At 45.3% G+C, this 21619-nt stretch overlaps 1 protein-coding gene across 1 annotated transcript in view; it reads right to left on the bottom strand.

Moving 5' to 3' along the window:
• Window positions 1–21619, bottom strand: part of ZC3H18 (zinc finger CCCH-type containing 18) — a 50069-nt gene that overhangs the window by 10573 nt on the left and 17877 nt on the right. The window contains exons 9-15 of the mRNA XM_082489523.1: window positions 21112–21144; window positions 19406–19523; window positions 17936–18234; window positions 5740–5940; window positions 4567–4692; window positions 2896–2997; window positions 992–1135 (exon numbers count right to left, since the gene is read on the bottom strand). Of these exons, the coding sequence (XP_082345649.1) occupies window positions 992–1135; window positions 2896–2997; window positions 4567–4692; window positions 5740–5940; window positions 17936–18234; window positions 19406–19523; window positions 21112–21144 (1023 nt within the window). The remainder of the gene's footprint in view (window positions 1–991; window positions 1136–2895; window positions 2998–4566; window positions 4693–5739; window positions 5941–17935; window positions 18235–19405; window positions 19524–21111; window positions 21145–21619) is intronic.

The following is a 21619-nucleotide window of genomic DNA, read 5'->3' as shown; positions in this document are numbered from 1 at the left end:
ACTGACAAAAAGCATCATTCAGTGATCCAAGAAACCCATCTATGCCTTACTGCAAGCATAAAACATTCTTAGTCTCCTTCTGTGATTGTAAAACGGACATCTCTAGGAAATTTCTTACGCACCAAACTACTGCTTCCATAGACTACACATAGGTACCCTACTGCTATTTCAAAACTTCTAATGTAAGAAGGATGCATGATGAGTGTCAGCTGTGCTTAGCTCTGTGTCCCTCCAAGAACAGGCAATGCTACCTGCATTTACCCTGTAACATTTTTAAATACAGTAAAATGGATTAAGCCTAATAAACATATTTAAACACAGACAAGTGCTCCATCAGAAGCCTCTCATTTCAAATGCAAAGGGAGAAGAAAAAAAAGAACGAAAACAGTTAAGAGGACAGACAGAACGAGTCACTTGAAACATTCAAACTAGTCACACAGGACGAAGCCAGGAAGAGAAAGTAGAGGAGGGGAGGCAGCAAGCTGTGTACTGGGGAGTTCTTCCTCTCCTCCAGCTGTACTGCTGGGCGCTGACTAACCAGCCCCTGGGACCACACAGAAATGTTCTCTGCACACTGGCACGTATTTCGAGTAAACAGGGTCCAAACCCATCACCACAAACCTCGACTCTCCAACAGGTCAGATCTGCTCTCAGGACCAAACGCACCTCTGCTTCCTTGCTGCGCGGCCTCTGCAACCATCAGCTCTCAAACATGCCTTTTTTTGCACCGCAGACCCTGCCTTTTGACACATTTCACCTATTCCACCTACTTCATCCCCAAACCAGCCTTCAGAGGCAGGAGCCACTTGCTGTGGCGAGTCACTAGCATTCACCCATAACTCCTTCCTTCTCTTCTCATTTCCTTCCTGCACCAGGAAGCAGATTTCCCCTTTAATGCTGGAGAGTCCTTGTAGTTGGTACTCCCAAGAGACACCCAGGATTTGCTGTCTTCCAGGAGATCAAGCCTCACTCCACCCCACAGCTTTCTTACCTCCTGGGTGGAGTCCTTGTCTGGCGTTCCTTCCTTCTCGCCTCTCGATTATCCCCTGGTTTGGCTGGCTCCGGTGCAGCTGTTGTAATTTTAGTGAGTGGCTGAGGGACTGGAAGGGCAGCTAGCTTCTTCACAGATTTTTCACTACAAAAATTAAAACTTTCATGTGCTTGATCAAATTTGGTAGATACAAAACACAGACATTCTCAAAAGCAATGAAATGCATTCATGTTTGTTGTTGACCAAATATTGTATAGATATGGTTACTGTAGCTATAGACACATGGCTATTTCACCAAAACACTCTCAAACACCACAGATTCCCCTTAAAGGGATCTGTTGTTTCCCACGTTCTAATCAAGTCACCTTTTCAAAGACAAGTTATTATACAACAGCCAATTTTGGAGACATTCGACTTGTAAATTAACTCATGAAATAGACTGTGTGGAATCGCTGTTTCTTATCAATTTGATTCTGTGCATTTTTGTCCAAAATGCATACATCTATTTAAAATCTGCTAGTCAGGCTTCAGAATCAAACGCACACAGTTTATGCAAAGATGCTCTTTTCCCTCACATGGGTGCAAAAGAGCCCCTGTGTGCAAGTGACCCTCGGACCCGGTCCCTTGGCTTGCTTGTTACCCTGCAGAACACGTGACGGGTAACACCATGGCAGAGGACCGCTACGCAATGTTTTTGTGACTTTATCTAGCACCCGCTACGTGAGGCGGGAATCGCTTTGGCTCTTCAGTGCTGCTCACTTCTGGGCTCAGAGCACTCCAACCTCTGCTCTAATAGCTGGTTACTGCTCAACGTCCCCAGCACTGATGTCATGCCTACTATTAACTGGGGAGGAGGCAGCTGTCTGCATACAAAAATAGAGACTGTTAATTCCTCCTCTTGCGCTTAAGAATATCTGTATTCATCCCCTGCAGAAAACAGGATTAAGTGTGTGCAATGTTACGCAGCAAAAACAATCCCCATGCTAGTGCAGGCTGCTGGCTGGTGTCGCGTGTTACCAAACCAGCGCTGCAATGTTCGCCAGAAGGGTGTAAAGACAGCGCTGCAGGCAGAGAGCGTGTCCTTAAAGGGCTGAACCCGGAGTTGAGAAGACAAAAAAAAAAAAAAAAGCGCAGGTCAATAAGGCAGAAGTGTGGCAAAGGGGACTGTCCTACATTCTGGAGAATTCAGGGGGATTCCCATGGTGTAATTTATTTGCAGGTCACCTTAAAAGAGGTGACATCACTATGGTGTTATGTCACCCTCCAACATATTCATAATTTATGATGTATTACAGGAGTTTGTGAAATAGCAATTTCAAGCATTTAAAAGAGCAGGAGCACTGGCATAATCTGCCAAACCAAGAGTTTCATAGCTACAGTATGGTTTTAATTTGTCTCCAATATTAAAAGTAGATGGGGCCAAACCGTTTCTTAATTCTAAGGCTATGCATTAACAAAAGCTAAAGCAGAGGAATGAATTAAACTTTCTTACAGCTCCTGTATAAACATATTTGCAAACAAAGAACATTTAAACAGTAAATCATGCATGTACTTAGAACACATATATACGTGATGGGGGCCTTGACGCGGCACTTAGGGACATGGTTTAGCGGTGGACTTGGTAGTGTTAGGTTAACAGTTGGACTCGATCTTAAGGGCCTTTTCCAACTTAAATGATTTTGTGTAATACTTAAGGATACTTGTACAGTTTAACTTGGATTTAAAAAATGAAAGTGTCATCATTTAAACGTGCAAAGCTAAGCACCCTTCTATGCACGTCATATTCTGCATCTTCCATTTCTTCCTTAAACTGTCAACCAGGTCAGAAGGGTCTGACTCAGGAATTAAGCTACTGTTTGGAGCCTCTTCTGCACCGTGTTATCAGCATGGAGATGAAGCCTTACCCTTTACCAGCAGGTGGTAATAACTCCCCTTTAGCCTTCGCAAGCGGCTTGTGTGGAGACGGTGTTGGAGAAGGAGAGGGTGAAGATGAGAAGGACCGTGATCTAGAAAGGAAGGACACATCAGTCAGCTCAGGCTCTGGGACTGCAGAAGGCCTTCCGGGCATTTAGCCACCACTCCCTCTTTGGCTAGTGACCACATCCCAAGAACTAGATCCTGTGGGTCTGAGCTTATCCTAGTTTTATATTTGGACTCTGCTCAACAAAGCCAATTTCTGTGGCCAGAGCAGTGGTAGACATAGAAAACAAAAGGAAAAAGTAGGGTCAGCTGCAAGACAGACACTCTCTCAGGCATTTCACACCAACACCTGAGGTTTCTCCATACTCTCTGTATGCTCTCCTGAGGGAGAGTATGTCTACAGGAAAGTAAGTAGGATTCTCACTTGCAAGTTCAGCATGATTTGTTTCAACCTGCTTTATGTAAGTAACTCCTAGTGCAGCCCACAATCCTTTAAACAGCAGCAGCAGCAAAAAATTTTGGGAGAAATATACACAAAAAATACATCCAACTGGACATCAGTAATTTCTGGAACACAGGAGAAAAATCAAGCAGAGTATATCAAAGCCAAGAGATCAGAGGGCAAGAGCTGTTTTCTAAGACCAGGACTGACCAAAGAGGCAAGCCACTCACGCAGCACACCAGATACTGGCGTTCAGGTGATTCACCCTACTGCCAAGACTGGAAGTACCCTTCTTGCAGCCTTGTACTTGAGAGAGCCAGACACCTTGATGACTGGCTTTCTGAAGAACAGTTAGGCACTTAAGTGTTCCTCACCCTCCTACCTTCAGAGAGAGGCATGCTAATCAAAGTGTGTCACCTATGCTTGGCATTGTCCTGCAAGGAACAGAGCCTGAAATGGGGTGGATAGAGGAAGGTCAGTCTGCTCCCCAGAAACACGTACGTGCTTGCATTGAGATCAACTTCCACCCGAGCCCTTTCTAGGAGAAACCACCTCTCCAAAAGTGACACTGTGCGCTCCCATCAACTGCATGATCCACTCTGGGTATCTGTGCGATTTCAGCTCTGAAGACGTGCCTATCTGGGGAGCCAGTTCTCCTACTATGCATATTCTAGACTTGGGAAACTGTCTGCAGGGGCAAGGAAGTGGCAGAGTAATAAACATACCTCTGTTTAATCAACATGGGACACCGAATTGCTACTTTGAAGTGTCAGGACTATCACAAGACCCAACTGCATGGACTGCTTTAATAAAGAAATGTTATTTGCCTCTTTAAATAGAAATTCCAGTGCAACAGAAAAGAGATGCCAGTAACTTCTTCCAATCATAAAATGCAAATGTTGGCAATGTTAATCTCAGCGAGGCTCCTACAACCGCTCAGCTACCACAGGCATGGGAAACAGCCCAGCCACAACAGCACAGTACTCGTGGGTGGGTGTACTGGGGAGAGGAGGGGGTGGCTGACACATCTGCTTCATTCAACAACCAAACCAGCAGGCTGCCTTGGAGTCTATCGCATTTCCCTCACTCAGGTAAGTGGCTTGAATGTTTTATTTCAAGAGTTGGCTATTTGCTTTTAAGTAGTAGCAAAAGTAGATGTTAGAAGTGTTTGGAAAACAGTACACCATTACTTTCAAATCCAAGGAGCCATTACCTGGACCTGCTGCCTGAGAAAGAGCTGTGTCTTGAAGAGCGACTAGAGTAAGAGCTGTAAGAAGATGATCTGGAACGAGACCGCGAGGAACCTGAACCAGAATAGGTGGATGAACGAGAAGACGACCTGAAAGAAAAACATTAAAATTCAGTGCCTCCTGAGAAGTCTTCTGAGACCAAAGTCTTGGTTCCATCACGCTCTTCCCAAGTTCTCAAACATTGCTCCAAAAATTACCTGCCTTCTCCTCAGTGGTCTGCCAGGACTACAGGCTCCCATTGGTCCCCCTTTTTCTTTTAGAGAGGATCCTGTTGTCGCTACTCCCTTTGTGCCCTTGAATAGGCCTCCCCTCCTTTAGCTAATGACCTTCCATCCCTTTCTGAGAACTCCTTCCGCACAATTTTACATGCTTTCACTAGACAATCCCCTGATAGGTTGAGTCACACAGGTATGAGAAAACAGAAACGTCTCAGGTGCAGTGATCCCAGCAAGAAAAGCTATCTGCTTCAGGAGGGCTTTGGTTTTTAGATCCATATCTTCAATTAAGCGTGTTCCTCATTCCTCTGTGATACTTTTTCCCCCTCTTTTCAGGAGCTTCAAGTTCAAGCATTTAAAGAAAATTGACCCAGCTTATGCCTCAGCTTTCCTAGATTCAGGGCATTTCTTTCTGAAAAGCATTTTTTTATCTTGCATCCATTGGTTTCTGAGCTCCACTGCAGACCTCTAGGGCTCTGTCAAGCCTCCACAACCCGTTTTTCCTCAGCAGCATCAGCAGGCTCTTCCTGAAGTTGGCTCACCTCATCCCTCCAGCACTCCTGGAGTTAAGAGGCTCCAATTCTTACAGCTTCTAGCTCCTGCTACTATTAAAGTTTTCATCTAGGTGAGCTACTAATCATCCGGACTGCTTCCAAGTCTAATTTCCCTGAAGAGTGACTTTTCCAAGGACCTGTCTTTTCTTAGTCTTCAACAGATCACATCACAGCACCCACAGTTATGTGCCCCCCTTAGTTTCCATCTCACTACCTATATGCCAGTGTCCATAGCTGTTACTGAGCAGCAAGTCTTGAACTGCTTTCCCAAACATCTCAACATCTTCCACTGACAAGAAAGAGTCATGTTGCATTCCCTGACACACTAACAAGGCTCAGACGTGACACGCTCTTTGCCTTCACTCACCTTGAAGAGCCAGAAGCAGATGCTGAAGAAGCAGAGGTTTTTCGGCGCCTACGCGCACGGCTAGGAGAGACAGAGACACCGAGTTTCTTTTTGGGGGACTTGGATCGGCGCCAGGGGTCCTTCCATTCATCTGCTCTCTTCGACTGAGTGGTGGCAATTGTGGTTGCTTCCTTCTCCTTCTTTGGTGGCTCAGGTTGACGGCTGGAAAACAAAGAGAACTTACTGTATTAAAAAAGTCCTAGCTACTTAAGGCTAATAGACGCACACGGCCAGGGAAAGATCTCAGAAATTCATCCTTCCTACCAGTACTAGCTCTTAAACCTCCACTGCAGGATACTGAGCATCATTTTGGGGTGATGAAGGTTTAGAACACCTATTATTTTGTAAATCGGTGACTGCAAGCCCTTCAAAGCACCAGTACCTGCAAGTTTTGTGAACTACTTTGTTGCACTGACCAAGCAGTGACCTGTTGGCAGATTTCAGCTTCAGCTTTTTGTCTCCAAGGATTGGAAACAAGCACATGCAAGAGGGAAGGGAGGGGGAACCTGGTTCTTCCTATGACCGTGCCAAGTAGGTAGAGCTGGAGCAACCCAAACCTGATTGGCAGTGACCCCAGTGCAATGAAAATACTGAACAGAACTAGACTAAGGACAGACTTTGAGCATGCAGCTGAAACGCCTTCTCAACACAGCAAACTGCTGGAAACAACCAGTAGGCACCAAGAGACGAGATTTGGCCTGAATTACTCTCCAACAGTTCCCCTATCAGAACATCACGTGGGACTGTGTCACAAGCCTTATCACAGCCAAGACGCATTGATCTGTTTTTACTCTTACAAAGGGGACGGTTACCTCATCAGCTGAGCTTAAAGCAGTTAATAATGGCTGTTTTATCACTGTATTATTGTCTGGGTGCTTATAAACACCATCAAACACGTGCTCTCCTATTGTTGATAACCATGAAGATGCAACAAGTCAGGCTGGGTACCCTCCACCTCCTCCCTTGCCTTTTAAGGGCTCTAGTTGTGCTTCCCCTTTTTCTTTGGTTCCATTCTCCCCCACCACTCTCTGAAAATAACTCAGTACTAACTTTTCAGTATCTGCACCAGACAGTTCTTTAAGTACTCCAGGCTGAGTTTCTTCAGGCCTAGACTTTATTACCTTTCTTATCTATGGGTGATTTAACTTGGAATTTTTCCTCACCCTTACTCTGACCTGCACACGACTGTTCAATTGCCTGCTTATGACCTTCTCCCCTTGGGTTTTAGAAAAAGTTTGTGCTCGCTTAAAGGTTTATGAAGTCTATTGCACTCATCAAATTACCAGTACAATGATGTGTTTATTCCTTTTCTGAAAATAACGAACGCGCTCTCTCTGAGAATTTGGGGGAGGAAAGGCACCTTCCATCGCTGGGTTCAGCCAGTACCACCCCATTAGTCACACGACTGAAGCAACCACTCCCCACACAACTTCCTCTACCTTTTGAGATAAAAAAGCAACCTCCAAGTTTTCTAATAAACCTACGGACTGCATGTCTTGCCACAACACTTTTTCAACAGCCAACAGGATAATTAAGGCTCTTCATTTGCAGCCTGTTCTGCCCTTTGAAGGCTTCACTAGTCACTAAGAAGTCTCATCTCCTCCTTGCTTGGCAGTATGAAAACAGTCTCAACACAGTTAAAACTCCTACGGCCTCTCACCTCTTCCCAACTCCAGAACTTGTATACGCTGACTTTCAAGTCCACTGCAGTATCCTACTCTTTCCCTATCTTTGCTGATATAACTACAGCAATTTTACAATTTGTCCCACATCTATCTCAGTCGTCGAGGTTTAGGCTGGACTGGCCACTAAATGAATGACACATGTTTTCTATTAACCCCTCAAGAGAAGGGAGAGAGACTTATGGGTTGGAAAAAAACCCTAAACCAGCTTTAATAGAATATTAACAAGAAAAACAAGAGATAATAGATATTATTATCAAGAAAATAATGAAATATATACAAAACCAATATCGAGTTCCCAGGATGATGATCATATCACCAGCCAGCACTGGGACTGGATTCAGGAATGCATAGATCGGGATCAAAGGCAGACAGAGTCCTTCTTGGACACTGGCCATCGAAAAAGAAGCTGACCCCTTCGATCCCTCGGCTTTTATACTGAGCAGATGGGATGGAATACCCTGTTGGTCAGTTTTGGGTCACCCGTCCTGTCTGCTCCTCCCCACAGATGCAACCCCTCTATGCTTTTTCGCTTCCGACCCTCCAACTTGGTTAAATAAGAAAGTTAGCTGACCTTGGTTGTTATAGGAGTAAGTATAAGCAAGAGCTTCTCTGCATACCATTCCTTGCTGTTAACTATAAACGTCAGGCCTTATCACTGCTAGAAGCAAACGCTGCCTGAAAAACATACTCTTAATTTCAGACAGAAGAAACTTAAGTGAAAAGTAAAGTTACTGAAAAGACAATTGGTTTTGTTCTATCTCAAACTAGGACACTGGTATATACAGAGCTTTACGGGAGGAGAAACTCTTCTTTCACATTCACCTTTCCCACAAATCTCATTCCAGCTTCAGAAGAGGACACTTACGTATTAGCACACAAAATTGCTGACTGCCTCGTAACAGAGGCCCAGGCAGGGCTATGGCTCAGCATTACTCACCAGCATCTTCATTTAGCATCATCACCCTTTCCAGTGCTGCTCTAACACACGCTATTTAACACAGCACGTGTTATTTGCAGTGGGTTGGCTCTAGTTTTCCATACTAAAGCCACAACTATATCCGAGTTATCTGAGGAAGACCATGACTCTGAATATGAGGCTGAGATAGACCGGACCTATTATTTATACTCTGATAACACAAAATAGTAGTAGCTGGGGTCAAGCTCTCGTTCCAGCATACATAGTACAAACTCATTTTGAAGCCATCTTGACCTCTGGAGTTTCTTCAAAGCAACTAAGTGCAAAGCAGGAAGATAAAGAAGGTTGGGGACGGCCTACACACCTTGCATCAAGCAGCAGGCTCACCAGCAGCAGAAAGGAGGAGAACATCATGCAAGGACGCTCGTGAATAACACTAGACTATGTCCTGCGCTGATATCCCTTCCCAAAGGGCTGCAGCCTGCATGCTTTGGGAGATTCAGGGGGAATATTCTGCTGGCAGAGGCGGGCAGAGAGGCAGTATCCAGGTCAAGATCTGGATAAAGCCTGTTGAGAAGCTTTTCACTCCAAGGTGACAAGCATGAAAGCCAACAACTAATGGACGACCTTGCCCCTCTCTCCAGGCTCAACTCTTTCTGAAAACTATTGCAGGAGAGAAAAGTCTCCTACAGAATTCATTCTCTGTCTCTCGCTCAAAAACCCAACTTGCTCACATTGACATCCAACAGCAGCATGTCCTGGGAGCTGGACCTCAGCTACGACCCCACGTGGAAACAACTTACGCTGAACTCCACGATTTGGGTGCAAGCTTGGAGCAAAGATGACTATGAAAGCAAATCTCATTACTTGCACCTATTACCTGGTTTGATGCAATTCTCTCCTGATGAAGTCACTTTCTGGAGGAAAGGTTTTTTCCCCAGGTAAACCACAACAGAAAGCCTCATTTCGGGATATGCTTTGGCTTTTTGACTCAGCAGTAAATACGTTACCATACTATAGCCAAGAAAGAAAGATGATGCTCGTGTCAGGACATTTTCAAAGTCTTTCCTCAAGAGTTACCTGCGTGCCCAACATGTAACATCACCAAATAAACTTGTTCAACTTAATATGAGGGACTGGTATCTGATGCCACTTGGCTTGTCTCCTCCAGTGGAATTCGGGAGTCAGAATTGAAAGTAAGCCTGAGCAACTGCCAAGATCCTCGCCATCCGCCTTAGACTAACATCTCAATTACAGCCTGTACGAGTTTAACCAAAGAGACTATTAGAGGCCAGCAGCCCATGAAACAGTTGGTGTTTCAATCATATTTATTCCTGCTTACTGATACCGTGCAGTTGCTGGGAAGAAAGCGGAGGAAGCCATAAGGCTCGCAGAAGAAAGCCCACTGAGAAGAGGCAGCAGGCAGCCGGCCTGTGGCTCCCAGCCCAGATCAGGCAGGAAGGCTGCCCAGAGCCACGCCAAATATGATAACTGCTCCTGGTGTCACGCTGCTGGGTGGGTTGAGCGACGCATTGGATCCTGAGAAGGGGGAAGGTTTCTCCTCACTTTCACTCTTACAACTGGGTAATTCTTCCCTTCCTCTCTTGTGCTGGATCTGGCACTTGCTGGAGGTCTCCACGTGCCAACTCAGCTCCTTAATTCAATAGGGAGAGGGGAAAAAAATAAAAGCAGTTTGCTGTTGGGTCAATAAGTCCAACCAGCTCATGGCAGGGTTTGAAGAACTGCGGGAGCTGACCCAGTGGGAACAGAGGGGGGAAGGAGAGAAGAAGCCTGGCTGCTTCGGGGTGGTTGAGCCATGAGATCAGCCCATGGCACTTTACAGAAACTGAGCCTCAGCCCGGCACAGTCACCCAGGCTGCTGCAGTCCACGCTGCGGGCAAACCGAACGTACTTTGGCACAGAGAGCAGCTGGCAAAAAAGTCATATGCTACCAAAGCACACGTGTGAATTCCAGTCTCCTTTTCCACCAAATCCCAATTTTTAGGAAATACTTCAAATATCTGAGAATGAACTCCCTAATCAGGTAAGCCTAATACTAGGTTTAAAAAAACTCTCAAAATTACAGAGGGAGTAAAAGAGACTGACAACACAGATTGATCAAAAGCACCTTAATTTCCTTCCAGAGCCCCGAGGAGCAGCATCCTGCATCACCAGGGCACAAGCAAGGTCTGCAGAGCTTAGCTATTTCCGAAGCCCATTTTAACCTTAAAATAACTAAATGCTTTATTTTCCAGGACGAACACGTTAATGCATATTTGGCTGGAATTTAATTACAGCAATCAAGTGGAGAACTGAAGCTGAACGTGGCTTTGGCAATGAGAAGAGGAACAAAGGCAGATCCAGCTGGCAATGCAAACCACAGCGTAGGTCAGCCAGCTCCCAACCGCACGCGCTCCGGCTCCCAAATAAACCCCGTTTGAAGCACGTCACTGAAGTTGACAAGAATTTGGAGGGGGGAAAAGCAGAGCCGCACGGCTCAAGTTTTCCTCCTCATGTATTATGCAAATGACGCCAAAGCATTTCTAATCTTAGAGGGGAAAATAAGCTTGCCGGGGAAAATGCTTCCTTCCTTCCCCCTCCCTGTGGGACACAGCTCCCACAGGTAACGCAAACCTTATCACCCACGGTCACCGGTGACGTCAGCCTGGCTCCGGGGCTACTGTTTTGGCCGGCAGTTACAGCTCAATTTTCTGAAAGAGCAAAGTCCACCGATGATTTAAAAGCTTTTTCGTTTCTCGCAGTAAAGCAAGTGTTGCGTCAGCAGCACCGGTGCGACTTTTCCTTCAGTGTCAGTGGAATTTTCCAGAGGAAGTGGACTCGAGGAATGATTGGAGCCACGTGCCAAGGCACTTGGTGAAGGGACCTACAATTGCTGCAAAATAAAATTCCAGCAGCGTGCATGTACACCGGAAGATTTTTCCCATCTTGGCACAATAAAGTCACTCGTGTGGCTGGAGAGGGACAACAGCTCTGGAAAGCCACCTACGTGCAGCTACGATGGGAAATGCTGAACCCTGGAGCCGGTGCTAATTGATCTTGGTGAAATATTAGCAAAGGATATGGTTTCCTCAAGACGTTTCAATCTAAAGCAGAGTTATCAGTCGCTTAAGAAAAAAAAAAATTTCTTCAAAGACTGATGGGGAGAGGCTTTGAAATTAAATAGTGGAGATACAATCTGAACCTACAGTATGAAATCATCACAGCAGGTAGATAAACATATCTGAGATGTGATCTACCCTAAGGGCTGAGCATTTGACGCCTTGAAAGCCTCCTCTAAATGAGAGGTACCCGCATGCAGCGATTCTGCCCCAGTCTTTGCAATGTTTTAATAAAATCCAGTGTGGGAGATCTTTCCAGTAATTCCATCTCCGAAATGCCAAAGAAAAACACATTCCTTGAGATCCACATCTGAGTCACTTGATGCCCTTCATCTTGATTTATGGTTACGAAACCCCTCTCCTTTTACTGTGGAAGCGGAGGCAGAACCTCAAGAACCATGAAGACTAACGAAAACTCCAGTCAACAGAAATGCTTTGTGGAGAACTTTGAAAAAGTTTTGCTGATTTGGTTCGCAGAGAGATTTTATTATCGCTTACTTCCCAAATGAACTGGGAATAAAAATGAAAGCGAAGCCGTCTAACCAGGTTCCATTGCTCCAGCTGGAAGCCGCACCACAAAAAACAGGGATGTAAACAAGTTACTATAATGTTTGTCACCGCAGTGTTACCATATAGGGCACTCAACTGAGTCTGAAGAACTGCATAGCAGCACGGGGCATGTTCTGAACACGGGGAGAAGAGAAATCCTCTTCTGAGCGGCGCTGCACCGTGTGGCACCGAATGCAGCATGGCAGACCCGCTGCGTGCAGGAGGAACAGAGTCTGGCTCAAGCCACACTTCAGCCAGGGAAACCCAACAGCCTGGGGCCGTTTTCTTCTCTTAACCCACTGCACTCCACAAAGCCGCCCAGGGAAGGTGCAGACACCTGGAGCGCAAATCTATACCTCCTGACAGGGGCTGCTTTTCCCCCCTCAGTAACTTTTCATGGATGTTAAGACAAATTCAGAGCGCTCCAGGGTCTTACCAATGCCTGACTCAAAACAAGGAACCGCACACCGTTGCCTGTCCTGTCCGCTCTTCCTCCTGTGGCAGAACAAACAGGAACAAATAAAGGATTTCTTATAAGAAAGGGACACTGCCACAGTGAAAACTAGGAGAAGACAAAATCCACCAGAGTACCGCATCACTTTTATACAAGAGGATGAGATGTTATTACTAAGCCCACCAAAACACCCAGCTGTATTTGAGCAACAGCTGCTTTCATACAGAGCCCCTACACTCAAAATATAGGGAGCAGATCCAGCGAGTGGCACGCGGAGACCACCAGCAGCTGTTGGGAAAGATGACAATGACTCAGGAACACTTAGAATTACAGATTCTTCCGAAAAACGAGTTCAGTGGGTTTGCGATCACACACATACACACACACAATCATGAATCACTCCATTTGCATTTCCTTACTTTTGCCACTCCTTTATCTAATCAACCTCATTCCAACACTTTCTAACTTGCAAGCCCTGGGTAACCTGCATTCATTGATTTTAAACTCCAGGTTATCCTGTTCGTTAAGGTGCTCACCCCAGAGATTAACAATGACCTATTACAAAGGCAACGTGAACTAGCTTGAAAAAAATAATGCAAGGGTGAGCTCTGCCATGAGAATACGTAACCTTTTGTCCCAGGGTCTGCAGCATTATACAGTATCTCATAATCAAGGGTTACTGCCACGTCAAAAGCACAACACTCCTTGCTAGAAGGGTTTTACGAGGGATTTATAATTTGCTACAGAATAGCTGCCCTTTCTGACATTGCTTTAAATTTTACAGTGTCTCTACTTGCAGGTGTTATTTTTATTTTTTAATGGCTGCATAAGTGCACTCCATCAATAATCTCTAGCCCAGCTGAAGAAAACTTCCTTCCAATAAAACTGTTGTGTGTGCGATAATCACAGGACGGTTCACCGGGACACTGCTCCTTCCTGGCAGCTTTGGAGCTGCTGTCACCTCCTGTCCAAACTCTGCAACATCTCTGAGGACAACAGCCTTCTCTTCACCCCACTTGGCACCAGCGTTGCACACAGATTTTTAGGGTCTGTATCACAGGCTGAGACCAAACATGTCTCCACGGAAATAGCTTTAAGGTGAAACTTCAGGACAAACCTCCTCGAGAACTGGAAATGACAAGTTTCTGACCCGAAGGTTCGTTTTGCCATGCTGCACGGCATCCCCTGCAGAGGAAACCCAGCATCTCTCAGAGGTGGGAAAGAAACCAATGCCCACCTCACGGACCTGCACCATGGGATTGCTTCCTCTTCTTCCTGCCTGCTTGGTGGACAACCGCCTAGTGCTACCCCAGCCAAGAGGGCAGCGACACTGAGGCTGCTGCTCTGGCCAGTGGGTCCAGTTCCTCAATGTCCTTCAGCTCTTTGGAAATACAGCTGCTAACAGGCCACACGACACTAACTGCATTGCTTCATGCGCTCCTGAAACAATCAGATTCGCTCGGATGGTGGCGGGATAAAGACCTATGCAACAATAGAAGGATTAAAGCAAATTACTATATCTGTGTGTAGGGCCTTCGCTCATAGCTAAAGGCCAGCAGCAGCACTGCGGCTGCATCCAGCACCTGGGTAAGAACACCTTGCACTGCTCTAAGTTTCTTCAAATAACATTATTTCCTACCGCTTCTTTATCCCTGAAGTGCTTTGCACAACAGTGAGCTACACGGGCAAGACAGAGATATAAAGCAGAAATTTTGCACTCAGCAAACCCAGTCACAGCCTGGGGCATCAGAACTCGTTCTGGAGATGGGGAGCACAAGGACAGACAGCCAAGTTATCCCTCTAATTGATCATAAAGTGTCCTGGCTTGTTTAAGTGTTCGATGCCTGAGGAGGGAGGAGGAGGAGGGGGAGGAGGAACAATTTTACTAGCATTGCAATCTCAGATTATAAACATCTTGGAGTGCTCATCTTAAGCTTGGGGAAAAGAAAAGCCCAAAGCATAAGGCAACAGCCGCACACTTCTTCAGAAAAAGTCCAATCCACGTGTGACAATCCTACTGGAAGCCCCAACACTGCAGGCTCTTCTTTTGAAAAGTTCAAGGAGAAACATTTACCACTGAGTCCATTAGGGTTTACAATCTTTATTTGTTGTTAAATTCTAATCCTCCTCACCTGTAGCAAGCAGTGATGCCAGGAAGTCCTCTGGCTTGTCTGTGTTATTAGCCTTAACTACTCTGCTGTTGCTTAGAGATCAGATTAAACCTTCCTGCTTTCAATATAATGGAAAGGGAATTTGTTTTCCCATTCCCAGCTATTTGCGTTTCGAGTTTTCTTTCATCCCTTTCAACTCCACATTCCATATGTCATTCTGTTCCTTCCTCCAACCTCTACTTGAGGGAGCTCCTACGCTGATGGACAGACCGGCATTCTACCTGTAATTACAGACGTCCTCAGCTCTGCCTTTGGCAAAGCTCCTCACAGGTTGCACAACCCCCATGGAGCAGTTTTCCAATCTCCCCAGCTCATTAGTAAGGGAAGAGTAGGGCCGCGTGGGCTCCGGCTGGAAGCGGTACTGCCTTTGGTGAAGGAATGTTAACGGGCAGCTGCCTACAGCCCGGCGTGAGCCAGCCCCCATCGCCGCATGACGCCTGGAACGGCCGGACTTGCCAAAAGCTGGGACGTAGTGATTAGGGAAAGCCCAGAGTCTATAAATAGACCCACAGGTGAGCACTACGCCACTATCATGCATCCTGCTGCCCAGGAAGCGCAAAACAATCACAAGTATTTTACACATTAAACAAACTCGGGAGCTGTTTAATCCCAAGGTGCCAAACCTGACCCTCTGCAGCGCGGCACGAAGGTATTTGGAGAAAAGGTGAGACGGCTTGAACCACCGCACCGCCACGAGGAAGTTTGGAGCCTGTCAAAAAGGTTATGTGGGACAAAACGGCACTGCCCAGAGCCAAGTCACACCGTAAGCGTGACGGAGGCCTGTGGGGAATGCAGTGTAGGGAAAAACAAACTGCTGGATGAGGGATGTCTTCTCCAAGGGAAAGAAGTTGAATTACGCTTTCACTTTTTCAAAAAACTTTTTCTGCAGTTTTGTTTTCTCTGCAAACATTCACACACCTGTAAATGCTGTAGTTAAGAGTGTTCATGTTGACATGGACAGTGGGAACTGAAGTCCCACTAAGAGTACTTGGAGAACTGCCTTCAACAACATAGGGCTTTTGGGTTTACTGGTAAGTACTCCCATTAATCCCACTCTCCTCTAAGATGAGATACTGTGTGTAGGTGCTGACCTAAGATTTTTTTTTTTTTTTTTTTTTTTGAGATTTTAAAGCTTTCAGCTCAGAACTCGCTCTCTATTCAACACAAAAATTACAAACGCTTCTTGCCACTAGCTTTTAAAGCCCCGCACAAATGAAGCCAAAAGCAAGCCCTGCTTGCTGTCCCTCCCTCCGGCTCTGCCTGGCCCTACAGGTGTCGGCACTTGTGTTACATACAGGACAAAGCTGAGGACACTTCCAACAGTAGATTCTCTACAATCCACTTCTAGAAAGAATAGCAGACTCAAAACAAAAAAAAGCAAAGAAATGCATCAAGGACTATTTTTGATTTACCAAGAGTCATCTTAAGAAGCCTGTTTTGGAGATCCAAAAGGCACCCACAGCTCCCTTAAGCAGGGCTTTAGTCAGAGAGGGGGCATGGGAGGGAAGCAGGGGAACCTATATCCACAAAGTACATAACGTCACGAACACTGTAAATCCCATCTCTCGGCTCACACAGATGGTTACACGGGGCAAGATGGACCTAAGATTGGCGAACACGGCCACCGCTCCTACCCAGCAAACCCTGGGCAGCACTAATAGCGAAAGCTCTCCCACAAAGCCCTGCCCTATGACCCAGCAGGAGTGCCAAGGGAAGGAGCAACCATCAGCCTCAGCCTTGCGCACAGTGATCCTGGTCACGGTGACTGTTAATGACTAACAACCTGAGCTGCCAATCAGCTGATGTCACTTTCATCATTGTCATCATCATCATCACATGGTTCTGGACAGCAAGATCTCTTCCATCACTAACTCCATGACAGCACAAACCAACAGCAAATGTGGTAATTAAGGCGCAAAAATTATGGTTGTAAGTAAAGATTATAATTAAATGTAGCATACAATTAGAAGTATTTCTATAACCACTCTGAACACTGCTACTGCACCAAAGCACTCACAAGACACCTTCAAACTGTTCTGAAACTGTGACTTCCTCTTGGAAAAAAGGGTCATCATCAAAAAAAATCAACTTTGCTTCTAGTAATTGGGCCAGATTCAAGATTAAACCCTGCTTCCACCTGAAATCACTTAATTCCACGTGGCACCTCCTTCCAGGCCTTCTTAGCCCTGTTCTTTGTTAAAACGCACTCCTCCTCACACTCACAATGTTTCACACCTTCCTCTGGTGCTCAAGAAACGCCACAGACATCAGGCAAAAGGAGAAGCTCCAGTCTGTCTTGGGAAACACCTTCCCTGTGCCCCTCTTTGCCCCAACAGGCACGCTTGTGTATCCACATGTTCCTTGACACGCTGTTGGAAAACTCCATCTGCCACTAGTTTCCAAGACACTGACACTGCTAATCAGCTTTCCTGGAGACGTCCTTCAGCCGGGAATTTGATACTTTTCTCAGATTGTGAACTGAAAGAAGTTCTGATGTTAGAAATTCCCATAAGACAAGTTCTATATTCAGCTGTGACATTTATACAGTGCCTTCCAAATATGCCTAATACACAGTACACTGGTAGGCCACAGTACTTAAATAATTGACAGAGAAACACAATAGGATTCATTTTTGAAATTCCCAGATTTTTAGTCTGTCTGGTTCAATTTTCTCTTCCACACAGGTCAGAACGAGGATTTTCAGAAAAAATGAACAGTGGCAAAAAAACTGACTCCACACTGCAATTCTACCGTCACATCCAGCAGAGACTCATTTCAAGGCATGCAATCCTTTAGTTTTTCTAGCTTCTTTTTGGAGTTTTACTTAATAATTCTCCAGATACTTTTGCTATCCACAAACTCCCAAACCAGCCCTGGTTCTTGTCAAAGGACATTTGTCAAGGCCTCAAAGGGAGCCACCACCATCTGCAGACTCTCAGCACTGGGGACGCATCCAACCTCCCAAGACGTACTCTAGCCGCAAGGGAACAGGCACAAGCTGAACATCTTCATACCTAAAGAACAGATGCTCTCCTCCTTTCAGAGTCAGGTTATGCACACTCGGTTCTTACTGATGTTTTAGCTCCACTTAGTGGCCAGCAAGGCTCATTTAAAGCGTTGCCTTTCTCTTGAAACTACCACTTTCCTCAAGAGTTGCAAACAACAGGGATCTTCTCCTCTGTGATCAGCATGAGCCAGGTTCGTGATCCACAGCTAAAACAATGTCAAGTAAAATGTCAAGTCTGAATTCAGCAAACACTTACCTTGGCAGCAGTGGGGACCGGGGCTTTGGTTTTTCTTTCTCCTTTTCACGTTCCCTGTCCCTGTCCCGGTCTCGGTCTCTGTCCCGGTCCCTGTGCTGCCTGTCTTTTTCATCTCTCTTCACTCGTTCTCTCTCGCGTTCCCACTCTTCTTTCCGCCGCTGGCGCTCCTTGTCACGCTCCCGCTCCCTTTCTCGTTCTCGCTCCCGCTGGCGCCGCTCTCGCTCCCGTTCTCGCTCCCTCTCACGTTCCCTTTCTCGTTGTCGGTTCTCTCTTTCCCTTTCTCGTTCTCGCTCTCTTTCCTTTAAAATGAAAAGAGAAATCATTGTGACGCTGTGATAACGCTTCTAACAAAGCGGGCAGCAGGGTTTCAAAGTCTTGGACTGCAAGCAGTTGCATACACCCTCCCATGTTAGGGCAAAGTATTGAGATAAATAATTTGGAGCTTGCTGGCTATCACTGTTTGCTGAGCAGGCAGAAAGTGGAGAGGAACAAAATACCGCATCATATTCATCACAGTTGTAATTTTCAAAGGCAACAGCCAAAGATTAATTTGGCTTATTATGCTCATTTAATAAATGTATTGATGTTTACAAGTATTTACTCTCCCTCCTAATCATGTTTATAACAAGCTAATTAACTTTACAAGCAAGCACCATGAAAATAATTGATGGTGCACCATGTGCAACGATAGTGAGGACAGGCTCCCGTTTGTGTGCCGCTTCTGTAGGTCTTACAGCACAAGGAAAGCCACTTTTTAAAGGATGAGATGAATAGCAGTCGAATGCTCCCCATTGAGCAGGATTTATTATTTTTGCCACTACTCTTGAGGCACAACAGTTCGCATGAAGGCAAAAGGAAGCGGAGGGAAAGGGTCTGTAGCCTTATTTTCATTGAGCTCGACACCTTACAGCAGTGCCCCACCGACCCACTGCACCTGGGACTTTAGCTACTGGCCGGGTGCCTTCCTCATCTGACTCAAAGCAACTAACGTGCAACTCCACCAGTGGTGGACAGTCATGCCAGAGCCTCCAACTGTACACAAAGCACGCCTGCCCAAATCTAATCCTTTCCATCTGTCTCAATAACTAACAAGCAAACCGTTCGTCATTCATGTTATTTCCTGGAAACTCCCTCCCTCTCCAAAATTTCCAAGAATGGCTGCAGATGCAGCCATCAGCACTGCACAGCTGCCTGGTACGCAGAGGAGCAGCCAGTGCACACAAAGAGGAACCATCTTCCCATCTCAAACTTGCTTTTGACTGCATCACGCTAAAACAGAGCATCCTCCCATCCCTGCACCTAGAGTGTCTTCTGTGCAGTAATTAAGTTTTAACTATTCTTAAGATAAAACATCTTCAACATACATGAAAAGTCCCGTTTCAACCACTGCACTGGAAACATGACAAGCACCAGAAGTACCAGGAAGAAAGTTGAAAGGAGAAGCGTGGAAAGGGGTATTACCTTACTTACTCTGTAGTTACGGTAGGGATCTGGGTCTGTATACTGAACCCTGAAATTCTCATACTGCCCACCACGCCAGAACCGTTCTATTTCATAGTCATAATAGGGATCTGTATAGGGATCAAGCCTACAATGAAAAACAGGGAAGGTTAGAAAGGGAAATATCACCTTGTCACCGTACAGAAACACTACGTATTCTAGGTAAGATCTTAGTCACTGTGCACCGATAAGAAAAAACATGTTCAACAGAGTATGACCATACAAAGTGGTTTATTTTCTCCATATCCCAAACAGAAACAGTCCTTTTTAAGCGAAGCTTATCAGAGAAAAGCACAAACCTTTCTTGATAAACACAAAAAGAGAAATGCTACGAACCAAATTCAGCCTTCAAATCAATGCGGTAAAAATGCAGAAACACCAATTGCTTTTTATAGCCACTTCAAACGTATGCAAATGTAACAGAACATGTTTTGCCTCATTGATTTAGAGCTGTGTTTTCTGTCCATGCACACACAGCTCATCTCAAGCACCCGCACATCAGAAGTGGAACGGACGGTGATCTCCTACTCCCCTGCCACGGTAGGCGATGGGTGCATCCCAGTGCCGCCAGCACAGGACACGAGCTGTTGCTGAGCTTTCCACTGGGAGAAGCTAAGCTTTGGGGGCAGGCCAGCAACGCTCTGCCCCCTATGCCTGGAATTACTCTGTGCAATGGAGGTAACTGCATCTGCAGCTAATATTCTCCAGTGGAAAACAGGTGCTGGCCCTCCAGCACACAAACGACCTGGCAAGCACGCCCTGCTCAATTGCAAAACTGTAATTACTTTTGGGGAGGAAAAGGATCTAAACCCCACCCTCCTTAAGTCTGTAATATTTTCTCCACTTGATGATTTCTATTAACGTTATTTGATGGTTTTAATTCATATACTCAATGCTATCCAATCCCTGCCAGCCACCTGGAGTGAAAATATCAGATCCATTGTAAAGATGGGGAGGTGGGTATAGGAAACAAGAAACTTCCAGGGCCACAGAGGAGGCAGTGGCAGAACTAAGTTTATAAAGCAAGTTCTCCCCAATTCCAGATTATCCATAATGAGACTCTGACTTGTAAGAGGAATAAAGGGCCCACTTTTGCATTTTAAAAAGTGCCAAACAATCAAAACCAGGCTAAAGATGTAAGTGCTGGCCTGCAAGTCAAGCGGCTACATGTATTTCTTTCAGTGCTTTTAAATGGTTTAAGATTTCTATTTTTGCCTGAGACAATAAGCCAAGGGAAAGTGTACACGGGAATCTTGAAGACTGATGCTTAATTCAGCAACAAACTCCTGATGCCAACAGGACAACGCTCTGGATTCAGTGACATCAGGTGTTCAGACACACAAAATCTCCAGCTACATCAAAAAGGAAAAAGACTTTGCTTTTTAACCCAGCCTCAAATCCAAATCTCCCTGTTCCCTTCCTATAACGTTTGTGGAGTTTCTACTCATTTAAACAAGAATCACTGCTGTGCATTTAGATAATTCAGTGCTTAAATCCTCAGGCAAATAATTGATATCACTCAAAAAATCAAATACATCCATTCAGTTAATAAACCACCCACCACACCTGGTGGGACAGTGGTCTGTGGCCTAGGAAGTTTTTAGAAGTGCAATGGAGAAAGGAAAAGGAATATTTTCTTACAGTTTCAACAGTACTGGAATCAAAGACCTGCTTACCCATAGTTAATGTTTTCTTTGATGTCCACCTCCCTATAGTTTTTCAAAAAAGAAAAAGGGATTCATGAACTATTTAGACATCTTCACATGTCACAAGACAGTCCTGAAAGCATTTATTAACATCCCAGCTACACCACCAGTGGCTAGTTTGCTGCAAGGTGTCAATCTGTGCAGTAAGGGCCGTGTGTGAGAAAAAACACCATTTTCTCGAGTTTACAGCAGCAGCAATTTCAAAACTTTTGCCTTTACACACAATGAAGGTATTTTAACGCCACAGTCTGGTTATACATAAAGGTGCTTGAATTTTCAGGAATTCCATTTGTTTGATTACTTCTATTTAACACTGGCTACATGCAATACATTTTCTCAACTATTAAAAAAAAACAAAACAGAAATACAGAAATTCCTGTACCTAACACAATGATTCTAACATCAGTGAGGCAGTGGCATAAAACAACTGGGACGCTGATGCTATTTTTCATATACAATCATAAAATAAAGATACTGT

This window comes from Vanellus vanellus, assembly GCF_965231255.1.
Source record: "Vanellus vanellus genome assembly, chromosome: 12".
Classification (NCBI taxonomy): Eukaryota; Metazoa; Chordata; class Aves; order Charadriiformes; family Charadriidae; genus Vanellus; species Vanellus vanellus.
Note: the sequence above shows the minus strand (reverse complement) of the source record. Positions and strands in the feature narration are given on the sequence as shown.